Source organism: Lepus europaeus, chromosome 17 (assembly GCF_033115175.1).
Source record: "Lepus europaeus isolate LE1 chromosome 17, mLepTim1.pri, whole genome shotgun sequence".
In the NCBI taxonomy this organism is placed as follows: Eukaryota; Metazoa; Chordata; class Mammalia; order Lagomorpha; family Leporidae; genus Lepus; species Lepus europaeus.
Genome location: NC_084843.1, coordinates 2,084,378 through 2,098,835, shown reverse-complemented (window position 1 = coordinate 2,098,835; position 14,458 = coordinate 2,084,378). Strand labels below are relative to the sequence as shown.

The 14,458-nt window shown below is 50.1% G+C and overlaps 1 protein-coding gene across 2 annotated transcripts in view; it reads right to left on the bottom strand.

Annotated features, from left to right (window-relative positions):
• C17H10orf143 (chromosome 17 C10orf143 homolog) overlaps positions 1–14,458 on the bottom strand; it is a 40,749-nt gene that overhangs the window by 16,383 nt on the left and 9,908 nt on the right. For both annotated transcript variants that reach the window (XM_062214496.1, XM_062214498.1), the window contains exon 2: positions 62–199. In XM_062214496.1, coding sequence (XP_062070480.1) covers positions 62–199 — 138 coding nt within the window. The remainder of the gene's footprint in view (positions 1–61; positions 200–14,458) is intronic.

Sequence of the window (14,458 nt, the reverse complement as noted above, 5' to 3'; positions counted from 1 at the left end):
CAACACTGCTTACACTGCTTGTGAAGACATTGCAGGGTTGGGGGGCGAGGTAGGAACGTACCACTGCACTGGGTCTCCCCTGGCCACCCTCGGGCCTGGTGGCAGGGTCCTCTGTGCTGCCAGACGCCAGGACGCCTGTGCCCACCTGGTGGCACCCACGCTCGGGCGCACTGGCTTCTGATCGCCTGCACACTCGTTTCTGAAACAAACAAAATTTCACTTGTGATGGCCTGGTTAAGCACCCGGTGCTGTAGCTGAGTTTGTTTTCAAAGAACGCAGGAGTACACGCAGACCCCGAGCCGCAGGAACCTGGATGGGACGTTGGGGAAACGGCTCCCGCGAGACAGCCGTCGGTTCTGCGTGAGCTCTGCTGACACGTGCTCAGCTCCATACATTTAGAATGGTCATTTAAACAAAGTTGGCTGAAATTCTTATAATAAACCATTGTGACTGGCGTTCTGATGTTGAAAGTGTGCAAAACCTATCAAGAAACTAGGTATATGTTCAACACATTGTGCTCACGTAATTTTCTAATGCAAAATGAATAGTTCACAGACAAATAATCCTCTGTCTTGCTGGCACTGAAGAGCAAATTAATTTTGTTTATTTCAAAAGTTACACAGCTCACATCGATAACCTTTGGGAAAATCAACATTTGGTGTTTGCTTTCACATGAACTGAAAAAGATAATTATAAAATCCTCAAAATCCTCTAAGGCTACAGGAAATAAGCGTCCAGTTCCAGTGTCTCAAAACCTTGCGTATTTTTAGGGTAACAATACTGCCCCGCCCCATTCCCCATGGCCCTGCCCCACTCCCCACCGCCACAGTTACTCTTGCCAGTTTTGTGTATTATCTGCGCTAGCGTGAACTTAATGTTTTCTAAACAGCCTTTTTTTTTTTTTCTTAACTTAATGGATCTATTCAGTCTAGAAGCCTCATACCACAGTGCTAGGTTTGTTGTTCTCTAAAACACATTAAAATAGATATTTAAAAATTAAAGCAAAAAGTATTGGACCCAGAACCACGTAACATAATTTCTTGGGGTTCGCTCTTGACTTCCAGAACTCATGGGCATCTATGAATGACAACCACTGCTTTCATGAAGTAGAGACTGCAGGAGACAGACGAAGACAGACACAGGGGGTAACAGGACCTGGACAGGCCACGGTCAGTCAAATGCAGATCAAATGCACAAAACATCAATAAGAGGACGCAGGGCCTACACACAGTCGTCCCGCAAGGCAGCTCCTACAGAAACACGCCCGGCAGTGCCCTGGCGACTGGGATCGCCCAAGGATGCAGACAGCACTTCCATTGATTTTTTAAAGACTTTTTAAAAGTCTGCTCCTCTTCCAGGCCAGCTCTCTGCTGTGGACCGGGAAGGCAGTGGAGGATGGCCCAGGTGCTTGGGCCCTGCACTCGCATGGGAGACCAGGAGGAGGCACCTGGCTCCTGGCTTCGGATTAGCGTAGCTCCTGCCGGTGGCTGCAGCCATCTGGGGGTGAACCATCGGAAGGAAGACCTTTCTCTCTGTCTCTCTCACTTTAGTTATTTATTTGAAAGGCATTTGTAGAGAGTGACAGAAACAGCGATCTTCCATCTACTGGTTCACTCCCCAAATGGCCCCAATGGCCAGGGCTGGGCCAGGCAGAAGCCAGGAGCCCCAAACTCAGGAGCCCGAACACCATCCGGGTCACCCAGGTGAGTGGCAAGGGCCCAAGCATGGGGCATCTTCTGCTGCCTTCCCAGGTGCACTGGCAGGGAGCTGGATCAGAAGCGGAGCAGCCAGGCCTTGAACCGCTGCCCATGTGGGATGGCAGTGATGCAGGTGATGGCTTATCCTGCTACGCCACAACGTTGGCCCCTGCAAATAATACCTTCTGATCAAAAAGCAACAGAAATGCTCATTATCTACAAAAGCAAAAAACGGCAAAGCTCGTCGTCCACCTGGAAATTCTAAAATCCCATTATTACCTCCTCCTATTACCTCTGCCTATTAGGTGAAAGAAAGACCATAAACTGAAAACACAGAATTAAGGAGAAAGATTACAATGCACACACCACAAACCGTAATCTGTGAAATATGTTTAAAGCAACAACCAGAGAAAAATTCATTGCACTAACACTTTTAGCAATAAAGACAAAGAATAAAAAGTAATTCATTAATAATTCCGGGCTCATAAAAAACTGGAAGAAAAAACAGAAAGGAAACCAAAGGACAATACAAGGAACAAAATAAAGGGAAACGTTGGAATTAATGAGGTGCAAAGTAGAAAGACAACAGAGCTGATGAATAAACCCTGCTATAAAAATAATCTGCATTCATTTATTTTTATTTGTTTGAAAGGTAGAGACCCAGACAAAGATCTCCCATGCAATGGTTCACTCTCCAAATGCCTTCAACATCAGGGCCGGGCCAGGCTGAAGCCAGGAGCTCAGAACTCAGAACTCAGTCCGGGTCTCCCACCTGGGTGGCAGGGACCAAGGACCTGAGGCATCACCTGCCGCCCAGCAGCGGAAGCTGAAACCGAGCGCAGATCCGGGATGCAGACCAGGCACGCGGATGTGGGGCCTGGACCTCCTGAGCAGCACTCTAACTGCCACGTCAAACACCTGTCCTAAGCCTTTTTTTCCTAGGAGGGGGGAAGGATAGGAGGATTAAAAAAACAGATAAACCAGTAAGTTGACCAAGAAAAAATGAGGAGCACCGATGTAGAAACTAAGAAATGCACACACAAGGGAAATAATCAAGAAAACAATACATTTTTTTAAAGGTAAGGTACTACTTTGCAGGTTTTTCTGAAAATCAACCTGAAAATGAGAAGAAACAGACAATTTCCTAAGGAAATTAAGGTCATAAGGGGCCGGCGCCGTGGCTCACTTGGCTAATCCTCTGCCGGCGGCACCGACATCCCATGTGAGCACTGGTTTCTAGTCCCGGCTGCTCCTCTTCCAGGCCAGCTCTCTGCTGTGGACCGGGAAGGCAGTGGAGGATGGCCCAGGTGCTTGGGCCCTGCACTCGCATGGGAGACCAGGAGGAGGCACCTGGCTCCTGGCTTCGGATTAGCGTAGCTCCTGCGGTGGCTGCAGCCATTTGGGGGTGAACCATCGGAAGGAAGACCTTTCTCTCTGTCTCTCTCACTGTAACTCTACCTGTCAAATAAATAAAATAAATCTTAAAAAAAGAAATTAAGGTCATAAAGCTGACCTCATTTCTGCTGGCGGGTGCAAACAGGTGATTTCCACAGAAGGATCAGTCATCACGCTGCCTCGCTGGAAGCACCAGACCAGAGGGTCGCAGGGCACTGCTGCCGAAGCTCCAGGAGCAGCCAGGCCCACAGCTCTCTCTAAATGAGGCCTGGGCTCTGAGAAACGAGGAAACTCCAGCTTCCTGCTCATGCACACCCTGGGAGGCACAGGTGATGCTCAAGGGCTGGGGCCCTGCACCCACGTGGAGCCCTGGCTGAGTTCCTAGCTCCTGGCTTCTGCCTGGCCCAGGCTGTCGTGGGCATTGGGGGAATGAACCGACAGACAGGCGATCTCTTTCTCTCTTTCCATCTCTTTCTTCCTCTCTCTCATCTGCCTTTTACTTTCAGATAAAATCTTTTTATTTTTTATTTTTTTTTATTTATTTTTTTATTTTTTACAGGCAGAGTGGACAGTGAGAGAGAGAGACAGAGAGAAAGGTCTTCCTTTTGCCGTTGGTTCACCCTCCAATGGCCGCCGCGGTAGGCGCGCTGCGGCCGGCGCACCGCGTTGATCCGATGGCAGGAGCCAGGTGCTTATCCTGATCTCCCATGGGGTGCAGGGCCCAAGGACTTGGGCCATCCTCCACTGCACTCCCTGGCCACAGCAGAGAGCTGGCCTGGAAGAGGGGCAACCGGGACAGGATCGGTGCCCTGACCGGGACTAGAACCCGGTGTGCCGGCGCCGCAAGGCGGAGGATTAGCCTAGTGAGCCACGGCGCCGGCCCAAATAAAATCTTAAAAACATTCTAAGCCTCTGAGAAAACAAAAACAGAACAAGGGAAAGATGTCCCCATCTCCGTTTCTGTTGAACATTATACTAGCGGTGTCTGTAGAAATGATCATCTACCTAGAAACCCCCAGAGAATCAGTGATAAAACTCAATAAAAGAGCTCACAAAAATCAACAGCTGGGGCTAGTGCTGTGGTGTAGCAGGTACAGCTGCCGCCTGTGAAGCCAGCAGCCCATGTGGGCACTGGTTCAGGTCCTGGCTGCTCCACTTACAATCCCGCTTCCTGCTCATGCACACCCTGGGAGGCACAGGTGATGCTCACTGTCCGTGGGCCCCTGCACCCACGGAAAGACCTAGAAGAAGCTCCTGGCGTTGGTCCAGCCTCGCCCTCGCTGTTGCAGCCATTTAGGAAGTGAACCAGAAGACAGAAGATCACTCTGTCTCTCCCTCTCTTTCTGTAACTCTTTCAAATAAATAAAATACACCTTTAAAAAAAATCAACTTTCAATCACAAACAATAACTAGTTAGAAAAAACTCCATTTAAAATAATTCTAGCAAAGATTAAATAAATATTAAACTTAAGAACTGTTCAAAACTGATACTAGGAGACGTTGAGATGTTCTTGCAGGATGCATCAGAAAACACCAACAAGTGGAGAGAGAGCCCCTGTTCTTGGGTGGGATGGTGTGACTGCACAAACATGATGCTTCTCTCTGTCTGTAAGTTCAAGGTAATCCCATCACAAAACCCATGAACCATGTACAGAGTTGCCAAGCTGGACCTAGAGGTCACACGGAAAAACAAGCATGCAAGGATAACCAGGAAAGCCACACCCCCGACGACGGTGCTCCTGTGTAGACAGACTGACCGACTAGCGGGACAGAGTCGCAGGTCCAGGGACAAAGCCAAATGCATATGGAAACCTGGCATCTCAAGTCAATGTATGGTGCCGGGACAACTGCGAAGCTGTTTGGGCAAAGAAGAAAACTGGATCTGCATCTCACACCAATAAGCCAAATGGATTAGGGATCTAAACGTGAAAGATCTAACGACAAACAACTGCAAATTCCCTGGAAAGAATGAGCGAACTCTCGGTTAACCTTGATGTTTCTAACTATGACTTAAAACCCAGTGGCAACAAAGGAAAGACTGATAGGGGCCAGCGCTGTGGTGCAACAGGTCAATCCTCCGCCTTTAGTGCCGGCATCCCATATGGGCGCTGGTTCGAGTCCCAGCTGCTCCTCTTCCGATCCAGCTCTCTGCTATGGCCTGGGAAAGCAGTAGAAAATGGCCCAAGTCCCTGGGCCCCTGCACCCATGTGGGAGACTGGAAGAAGCTCCTGGTTCCTGGCTTTGGATTGGCACAGCTCCAGCCGTTGCAGTCATTTGGGGAGTAAACCAGTGGAAGGAAGACCTTTTTTCTCTGTCTCCTCGCCTTCTCACTGTCTGTAACTCTACCTCTCGAATAAATAAATAAAATCTTAAAAAAAAAAAAAAAGACTGATAGATCTGACTGCATAAAAACAAAAACTTCTGCAGGGTAAAACAATCCCGAACTCCCTAAACAAAGTCAAACACTATCTGACAAAATGGAAGACAGCACTTAGAACACACACCACAGAAATAGGGCTGAGGATCCTAATGCCTGAAACTCATAAAAAACTAGTGATAAAGGACCCAAAACCTTAAAGAAAAATGGTAAAAAGACTTACACAGTTTACAAAAAAAGTTATTAAAATGGTTCTCAATCATACGAAAAAGTGTTCACACTCACACTTACTGAGGTTAATGCAAAGGAAGATGCCATTCAGAACTCATCATCTAACAGGTGGAAAACATGGAAGTGCGATGCGGCCCCTGTCACCACGTCTCCAGGGAAACAGGACTCTGAGGTGCTGCTGGGAATGCAAATTCTGCAGGGAAATTGGGCAATACCGACAAGGCTGTGGACGTATTTTTAACCCAGCAACTGTTCCGTGGGCCATCTACCCTAAAGGCACCTCCAACGACGTGCAGAAGCGCGTGTGCCAGGTGGTCAGCTTGCACTGCTAAGCTGCGATGCCTTGGAGACACCCCCAGTGCCCCCACACAGGAGAGTGGCTGATGATCACGCCACCCCCCAGCACTACACAGGAGTGGAAAAGAGGAGGGCAGAGTGCTGTGCACGGCTGCGGAGTAACTTCTAGAACATACTGCTAACCGGAGAAAAGCCAGCTACAAGAAGTATCCCTGTCATCGTCTGTGTACAAAAGATGATTCAAGACTTGTTTGTCTGCTCATCTGTGCGAGAGAGACAGGCAGGTCAGACCCAGCAGAACTCATCAGGAGTGCAGGGAGGGGTGGGAGACCAGCAGCCTGGGACCAGCTAGGAAGAGGGAGCAGGCAGCTCTCCCAGCACCACAGTAATTTTTCACATACCTAAAATACAGGTAAACAATTGAAATCAACCAGGATGTCTGGGTGGGGGGCTCCAAATGGAATACAAACAAATGAACCTAATGCATTAGCGATGAATAACCCAGCCACAACAAAGACAAGAAAAACCCCAAGAAATGGGAAAGTACTGCTTGGACTGCAAACTCAAAGGCTAAAGACAGAGCCACACACAGATCATATTCTGCTGCTGCTCACAGGACTGCAATTTTGAAACTAGTTTGTCGGCACTGAATCAATAATGGGAGACCAGCTCTTCACTGTTCAAGAAATAACCTGCAAAGGGAGGGCTACAACGAGCCTAACGGAAGAGGTGTTGACGGAACTGGAAACGTTAGTGTGAGTCCAGCTTCATCCGCATCCAGAGACAGAACACACAAGGCTGAGTGTGCACACGTGGGCTGGTGTATCACACACCCATACGGACCTTCCTTCCACCAACGCAATCCGAGCTGCACGGGAAGCAGCTGATCCAGGGACACAGCAGGGAAACACAAGATGAATCTGAAATACGCGGTGGGACCAAAACTCTTGGAAGTTCTTTTTTTTTTTTTTTTTTTTGACAGGCAGAGTGGACAGTGAGAGAGAGAGCAGAGAGAAAGGTCTTCCTTTGCCATTGGTTCACCCTCCAATGGCCGCTGCGGCCGGCGCATCGCGCTGATCCGAAGCCAGGAGCCAGGTGCTTCTCCTGGTCTCCCATGCGGGTGCAGGGCCCATCCTCCACTGCCCTCCCGGGCCACAGCAGAGAGCTGGACAGGAAGAGGAGCAGCCGGGACAGAATCCGGCGCCCCAACCGGGACTAGAACCAGGAGTGCCTGCGCCACAGGCGGAGGATTAGCCTATTGAGCCGCGGCGCCGGCCCCCCTGGGAGTTTTGTAAAGGATGCAATCATATCCAGTGAACTTCAGTGGCCAAAGCTGGAACAATTTAAGCAGTAAACTGAACAACAATAGCACGGGTTTATAACCCATAACAAAAAGATACCCCTGAGTCCATATGACAAAAACAACCGCACAATGGAGCGGAAGGCACAGGACAGCCATCAAGCAAGCCTAACAGTGAGAAGGCTGCAGGGAAGTCCCACCAACAGACGCCAACACCAGTCGGCGAAAGACTCAGGAACGGGATGCCTGCATGGCTGCAAGGTATCTCCCTGAGAGTTTACAGGAAGAGCAGCAGTGGTGCCGCAAGCCAGGCTGCCACTGGACACCGGCATCCCAGGCGTGCCAGTGTGAGCCCCAGCTGCTCCGCTTCCAGCCCGGCTCTCTGCTAACGTGCTTGGGAAAGCCGTGAAAGATGGCCTGAGTGCTCGGGCACCTGTCACCCACGTGGCCGACAGGGATGGAGCTCAGGGCTCCTGGCTTCAGCCCGGACCTGCCCTCTGTGGCCGTTTGGGGGTGTGAACCAGCATATGGAATCTCTCTTTCTCTCTCTCTAATTCTGCCTTTCAAATAAATAAAACAAACCTTAAAACAAAGGTTTACATTAATGATAAAGTTCAGAATTGTGACTTGAAAGCAGGCTGACGCACACGTGTTAAGTGTCACTCCCGGGCTGTGTTCTGGATGGCAAAATACACCCAATCCTTATGGGCCACCACGGCCACCACACGAACCACCCTCAGCTTCTCCAGGTCATCGCCTCCTGTGTCCCCACCTGAGTCAGGTGGCGTCAGAGGCAAGTAAGACCAAGGCCCTAGAGCTGTGGTTGTTCAGGATTTGCTCAATTTCTACACAGCAAAAGAGGTGATGTGTTGGAACTGGTTTGCTTTCAATAATCTGGGATAAAGGGAAAGAGTAGAAATATTAAAAATTCCCCACATCATTTGCCACATGCTTCAATTTCCCCATCAGTAACATCATAGTTGGCTAATAGCAGCAACATTATTTCCCCTGCTCTTTTCCGAGTACCATCAGGTTTGCTAAACCAGGGAAGCAAAGAAGCATGGATGAAGATGAACTGGAACCTATGTTTTCCGGATGAAAAGTGAAACCCATCTGGCGCTCTGTTCTCTAAACATTTCTGTGTGGTGAAATGACATTTGGTGATTAAGGTCAGCAGACTCGTGCTTATCCGTGGTGATGAGCCAATCTCCTTCGAGTGGCTCAGGTGGCCGAGGGGTCAGGGCCCACGCACCCTGTGGCAGGAGAAAGAGGAAGCTGTGCCCTCACACCAAGGTGGGCAGAGGGCTGGCTCCTCCAGGGAAAGTGGGATTGTGTGCACAGTAGATTGAATTATTCACTCTCTGTTCCTCTCTGTGGCGAGTGCGAGCTGACCACAGGTGGTATTGATCTACACACTTATTGGCAAATAGTCAGCTATCATGGATTGGCCTGGGCCGAAGAAAAATGACCTCTGCAGAGGCATTTAACTCCAGGCCGCCGTGCTAAATGGCTCACTCTCTTCTGCTCCCTTTCAGCCTTCCTCAAAGGCAATGAAGATTTACCCCCATGCTAACGAGACAACCGCACTGCATAAACAGAATTAGAATCCTGAGCGTATATGAAAACCCCATTACTTAACGAGAACTGAGGAAGCCCGGGCAGCCGGCTTCACGGCTGAGCCACACAGCAGCCGCCTCTCAACAGGCAGGGATTAAAGCACAAGGCACACATGGCGTGGCCTCCACGGAGGACGAAGACAAAGCTGGCACAGGGCTCAGAAGCCCAGAGCCTGCCCCAGGTGAGGCGGCCCCTCTGTGCCCGTGAACATTCTCCCTTACTGGAGGTGGTGGGCCCAAGTGGGCTTCCGAGCGAGGAGTCCAGAGGGCACCCAACTTGCCCAAAATCCGCCTCAAAGCTGTGTCTTCCAGGCTGATGAGCGTGAGCCCTGGGAGGCCAGACAGGGGTGTTTCTAAGATGCTCCTGGGAGCACACAGCTGGGCCAGAGGGCAGAGAGTGTCCAGGGCGGGGCAGTGCCAGCTCCACCTGGCTGGCCTCCACCTCACCAGCCACCTCCAGGGGTCCAGCTCCCTGCTTTGCGGGCAGAGGAGTCGGAGAATGAAGAGAGCGGTGCCTGCTCTTTAGAGCTCTGCAACAGAACAACCCTGTGCACTCTCCTTCCATCAGCAAAGCAAAGCAATGGCTCCTTCTAAACATCAGACAGAGATGGTGCACACACTCCACCCTCTCTGACACAAGATCGGCTCAGAAGTACCAGGGGTCTTCAAAAAGTTCAAGGGAAAATGCGTATCATGAAAAACGGTGTGTAAAGATTTCCAAATCTTCCCACCAAAACACTTCCCTTTAATTCCACTTTCCACAACGTTTGCTGTACATACCCACATAGATTCATGTATGCTATAAAGTGGAATACCAATGCAAATCATTAGAACTCGGTAATGCAATCCTTGGTAAATCCACATAAAACCGTAATTTATATGAAAACAAACATGAGATGAACAAGCCTGGATGAGCAAGCCAAGGAAGGGAGCGGCTTCCACTGGGAGCGTGGAGACCTCGAGGAGCCTCGGGGAGAGCAGGCAGAACCTTGCCTTTACCTTTGTTTTGTTTTGTTTTGAAGATTTATTTATTTACTTGAAAGAGTTACACAGAGAGAGAAGGAGGGGCAGAGAGAGAGAGAGGTCTTCCATCCACTGGCCCACTCCCCGATTGGCCACAACGGCTGTAGCTGAGCCGATCTGAAGCCAGGAGTCAGGAACTTCTTCAGGATCTCCCATGTGGGTGCAGGGGCCCAAGAACTCGGGCTATCTTCCACTGCTTTCCCAGGCCATAGCAGAGACTGGATTGGAAGGGAAGCAGCCAGGACTTGAACCAGTGCCCATATGGGATGCCGGCACTGCAGGTGGCTTTTCTACATGCTATGCCACAGTGCCAACCCCTACTGTTGGTTTTTAGAAAGTCACAAACGCACACACCAGACTTGGTAAGGGCTAGTTTTTACGCTTGCTACATTATGTAAGTATACGATCAATCTAACTCTTCTAATTAAAATTAAGGATCTTAAGGAAAGCAGTTATAGACACATCACACACAAAATTAACTCAATGTGGATTAGAGACCTGAATATAAGAATGGAAAGTACAAAATGCTTAGAAAACATTGGAAGATGGGGCCGGCGCTGCGGTGTAGATGGTAAAGCCACTACCTGCAGTGCCGGCATCCCATATTGGTGCTGGTTCAAGTCCTGGCGCTCTATTTCTGATCCAGCTCTCTGCCATGGCCTGGGAAAGCAGGAGAAGATGGCCCAAGTCCTTGGGCCCCTGCAACCTCATGGGAGACCAGGAAGAGGGTCCTGGCTCCTGGCTTTGGATCGGCTCAGCTCCGGCCATTGTGGCCATCTAGGGAGTGAACCAGTGGATAGAAGATGTCTGTCTGTCTGTCTGTCTCTCTTTCTCTCTCTCTCTCTGCCTCTGCTTCTCTATAACTCTGCCTTTCAAATAAATGAATAAAATGTTTAAAAAATTGGAAGAAATTTTTATTTTTTATTTTTTTGACAGGCAGAGTGGACAGAGAGAGAGACAGAGAGAAAGGTCTTCCTTTGCTGTTGGTTCACCCTCCAATGGCCGCCGCGGCCGGCGCACCGCGCTGATCCGAAGGCAGGAGCCAGGTGCTTCTCCTGGTCTCCCAGGGGGTGCAGGGCCCAAGCACTTGGGCCATCCTCCACTGCCCTCCCGGGCCACAGCAGAGAGCTGGCCTGGAAGAGGGGCAACCGGGACAGAATCCGGTGCCCCGACCGGGACTAGAACCCGGTGTGCTGGCGCCGCAGGCGGAGGATTAGCCTATTGAGCCACGGCACTGGCCGAAATTTTTATGGTTTTAGGAAAGGTAAAGCTTTCTCAGATATACCACCACGCATGACCCACTAAAAAACCTATTGGAAATTGGATTTCATCAATCTTCACATCTTTTAGGCATAATACCATTAAAAAATGAAAAAGACAAGCACATTCTTTAAGAAAATGTTTACCCAGCATAGCTATGATGAAGGACTTGCATTCAAAACATATTAAAAACTCTCTCAACTGGCCAAGAAGATAACACAATTTTTAAACAGGCAAATGATCTGACTAGTGATTTATCCAACAAAGTACATCAAAGGCCACTAAACACACGAAAAGGGGTTCCGCATCATCAGGCCTTAGAAAACGCATGTGGTGGCAGGGATGGATGTGAAGTGGTGCAGCCGCTCTGGAAAACTGTGTAGTTTCTCAGAAGCCAAACATAAACCCACCATAACAGCCAACAATTTCAGTCCTAGGTTCCTGCCGAAAACACAGGAAAACAAGTCCACACAGTGACTGTATGCGAATTGTCAACACTATGGCTGCCAAAAAGGAAAACCAGCCCTAATGTCCATTAGCAGATGAATGGATAAACAAAACGTGGTACATCCAAACAACAGAATGTTATTCAGCCACAAAAAGGAACAGGCTGCTGAAATATGCTTCCTTGTAGGTGACAGTCAGGAAGGTCAGGTGCAGTGAAAGAGTCCATGGAGACAGAAATGGATTTAGCGGTCACGGGGCCTCCCCACAGAGAGTGCTCTGAAGGCAACCAGACATTCTAAACCTGGACAATGAAAGGGAGGGGGGGGGAGAGAGAGAGAGAGAGAGAGAGACCGACCTTCCAACCACTGGTTCAGTCTCCAAATGTCTCTAAGAGCCAGGGCTGGACCAAGCGATGCCAGGAGCCAGGAACTCCATCTGGGTCTCCCAGGTGGGTGGCAGGGCCCCAAATACTTGGATCATCTTCCACAGCTTTCCCAGGCACATTGGCAGGGAGCTGGATCGGAAGAGGAGCAGCTGGGACTCCAAACGGCACTCATATGGGATGCTGGCATCGCAGGCGGCAGATTAACCGGCTACATCACAATGCTGGTCCCCAACAACACGGTCTTGATGACAGCTACGAGAAATCCTACGAGCTACAGTCCTGGTAACAGAAGGTGATCACGTGGCACACTAACGGTGTTTCCCAGGTGCTCTGTAATATTCCTCAAATTAATGATGCTCTAAAAACACAGAAAATTCTATGCATTTCTATGATCCTCCCTTCATTTCTTCACCAGAAGGTATGTTCTGATTCCTACCATGTGCTTTGTGTGGTTCTGGGCTTTGGTAATCAAAGAAGCAGAGCCACGTCTCACCGTTCTGGGACCTCTGCCAAATACATCGGTATTGACCAGCTTTGTTGCTTTAACCAAGGTCCCGGAGAGGAGCTCTCAGGAAGGAGGAGGGTTCACTCTCAGCCTATGGGTGGAAGCTCACGGCCGGGGCTGGACAGCCCCATCGGTTCAGGTGTCTGGTGAGGCTGGAGGGTGGCAGAGGGGTGATCCCACAGCCAGTCGAGGAGCTCGGCCAGGTGTTTGAATAATCACCCCTCTCCAGAGAACAGCCCTCAGAGCATCCACGACGGCCTACCGGAGCAGCCTTCACTCCGAGCAATCGCTCCACAGACTGTTAACGTCAGACTCGGGGTGTGAATATCCTCATGCGTCTGGAAGCCAAATCCTGTTCACACCGTAACAGCGGCAGATACCTGCGAAAACACCCCAGCCACGGAGAACTGCCTCCCTCCTGACCTCCCTCATTTTCCACGTCCTATGTAAAGGAAGCTGCCAAAAAGCAGAAATCAGTTAGACTGTGTGTGGCTATCAGAATGAACATGTGCCTCTAGGGTTGTGACCAAAGAGGAATCATTATAGATCAATTTCCTTATCTAGATGTGAGGACGGCTGGGTGCAATTAAACTGAGTGGAACTGACAGCAGGAAGTAGCTCCACAGATTATTCCTTCTAAAAAATGAGAGTTTAATAACTTGTTTCTTGAGGAGTGGGTTACAATTATGTAGAATTAAGGCAAATGAGTGTTCTGTGGAGAGTCCACACCATCAGCCGGCATTCACTAGGGCTGCACGGAGGGGATCTCGCTCAGCAAGTGACAAGCAAGTTTACCTCTCAGCCGGCTCACTTCACAGGTTAGACCCCCCAGGCTCACTCAGAGCCATCAACATACTCCTACGGTTCTGCTAATAAATATCACTGGCTTCACCTGTGCCAGTGCTAGCGCTGTGCGAGTACAAGTCGTCCGGCGTGGAGGGGACACAGCACGTGCTCTCCCCTCCCCCGTTCTGGGAGCAGCTATTCCTACCCTGAGAACTAGTGGAAGCGTCAGACAGGAACTTCACAGTTCACGCACATCCAAGTTTCCACAGCTGCATCAGAGCCAATGGGAAGCAGACTAGAAATGCCCTGCCCTTCCCAAAGGCCCACATTCGGCCATCTCCAGACAGACGGTCTGGCCTGTGTGGGCCTGGGTGTGGGAGTCGGCAGGCTGCCCTCGACCCACCAGAGAAGTCCAGAGGGGAGGTGGACGCACCAACAGCCACAGCAGCTGATGCGCCAAACTCCAGAGAACAGTCACACGGTAGAAATCCGAGTTAACCGTGAAGTTGCTGCACAGTACGCTGTCTACATGAACTTTTCCAGGAGACATTCTTACAAATATTCTAAGTGCAAAAAGGACAGAAAGTACTTAGAATGAACACGTTCCAACCGTGCAGAACGCTCGGGCCTGATTTCACACACGTGAGTGTGCGTTTCCTCTTTTAGATTTATTCTCGTATCCAACTTACTCTTCGGGCCAAACTGCAGCAGTTGGATTTACTCTTCTACACAAAACAACCAAAACCATACAAAACAAACTAAACCAGGGATTCTGAGAAACTGACCAGAGGTAAGGGAGAGCAGTGATCACCATCCACCACCTGGAGCTTCTGGGCCACAGCGCTGGGCGTGGAGCCAAGCAGAGCCTGCTGGGCTCCCTGAGTTGGACACCTGGGATAGGGAGGCCGTGGTGGCCAGAGTTCACAGGCCAAGTTGCTAGACAGAAGACAGAAGCAGGGCCGGCGCTATGGCATAGCAGGCAAAGCCGCTGCCTGCAGTGCCGCCATCCCATATGGGCGCCGGTTCAAGTCCCAGCTGCTCCACCTCTGATCCAGCTCTCTGCTGTGGCCTGGGAAAGCAGTGGAAGATGGCCCAAGTGCTTGGGCCCCTGTACCCACGAGGAGACCCAGAAGAAGCTC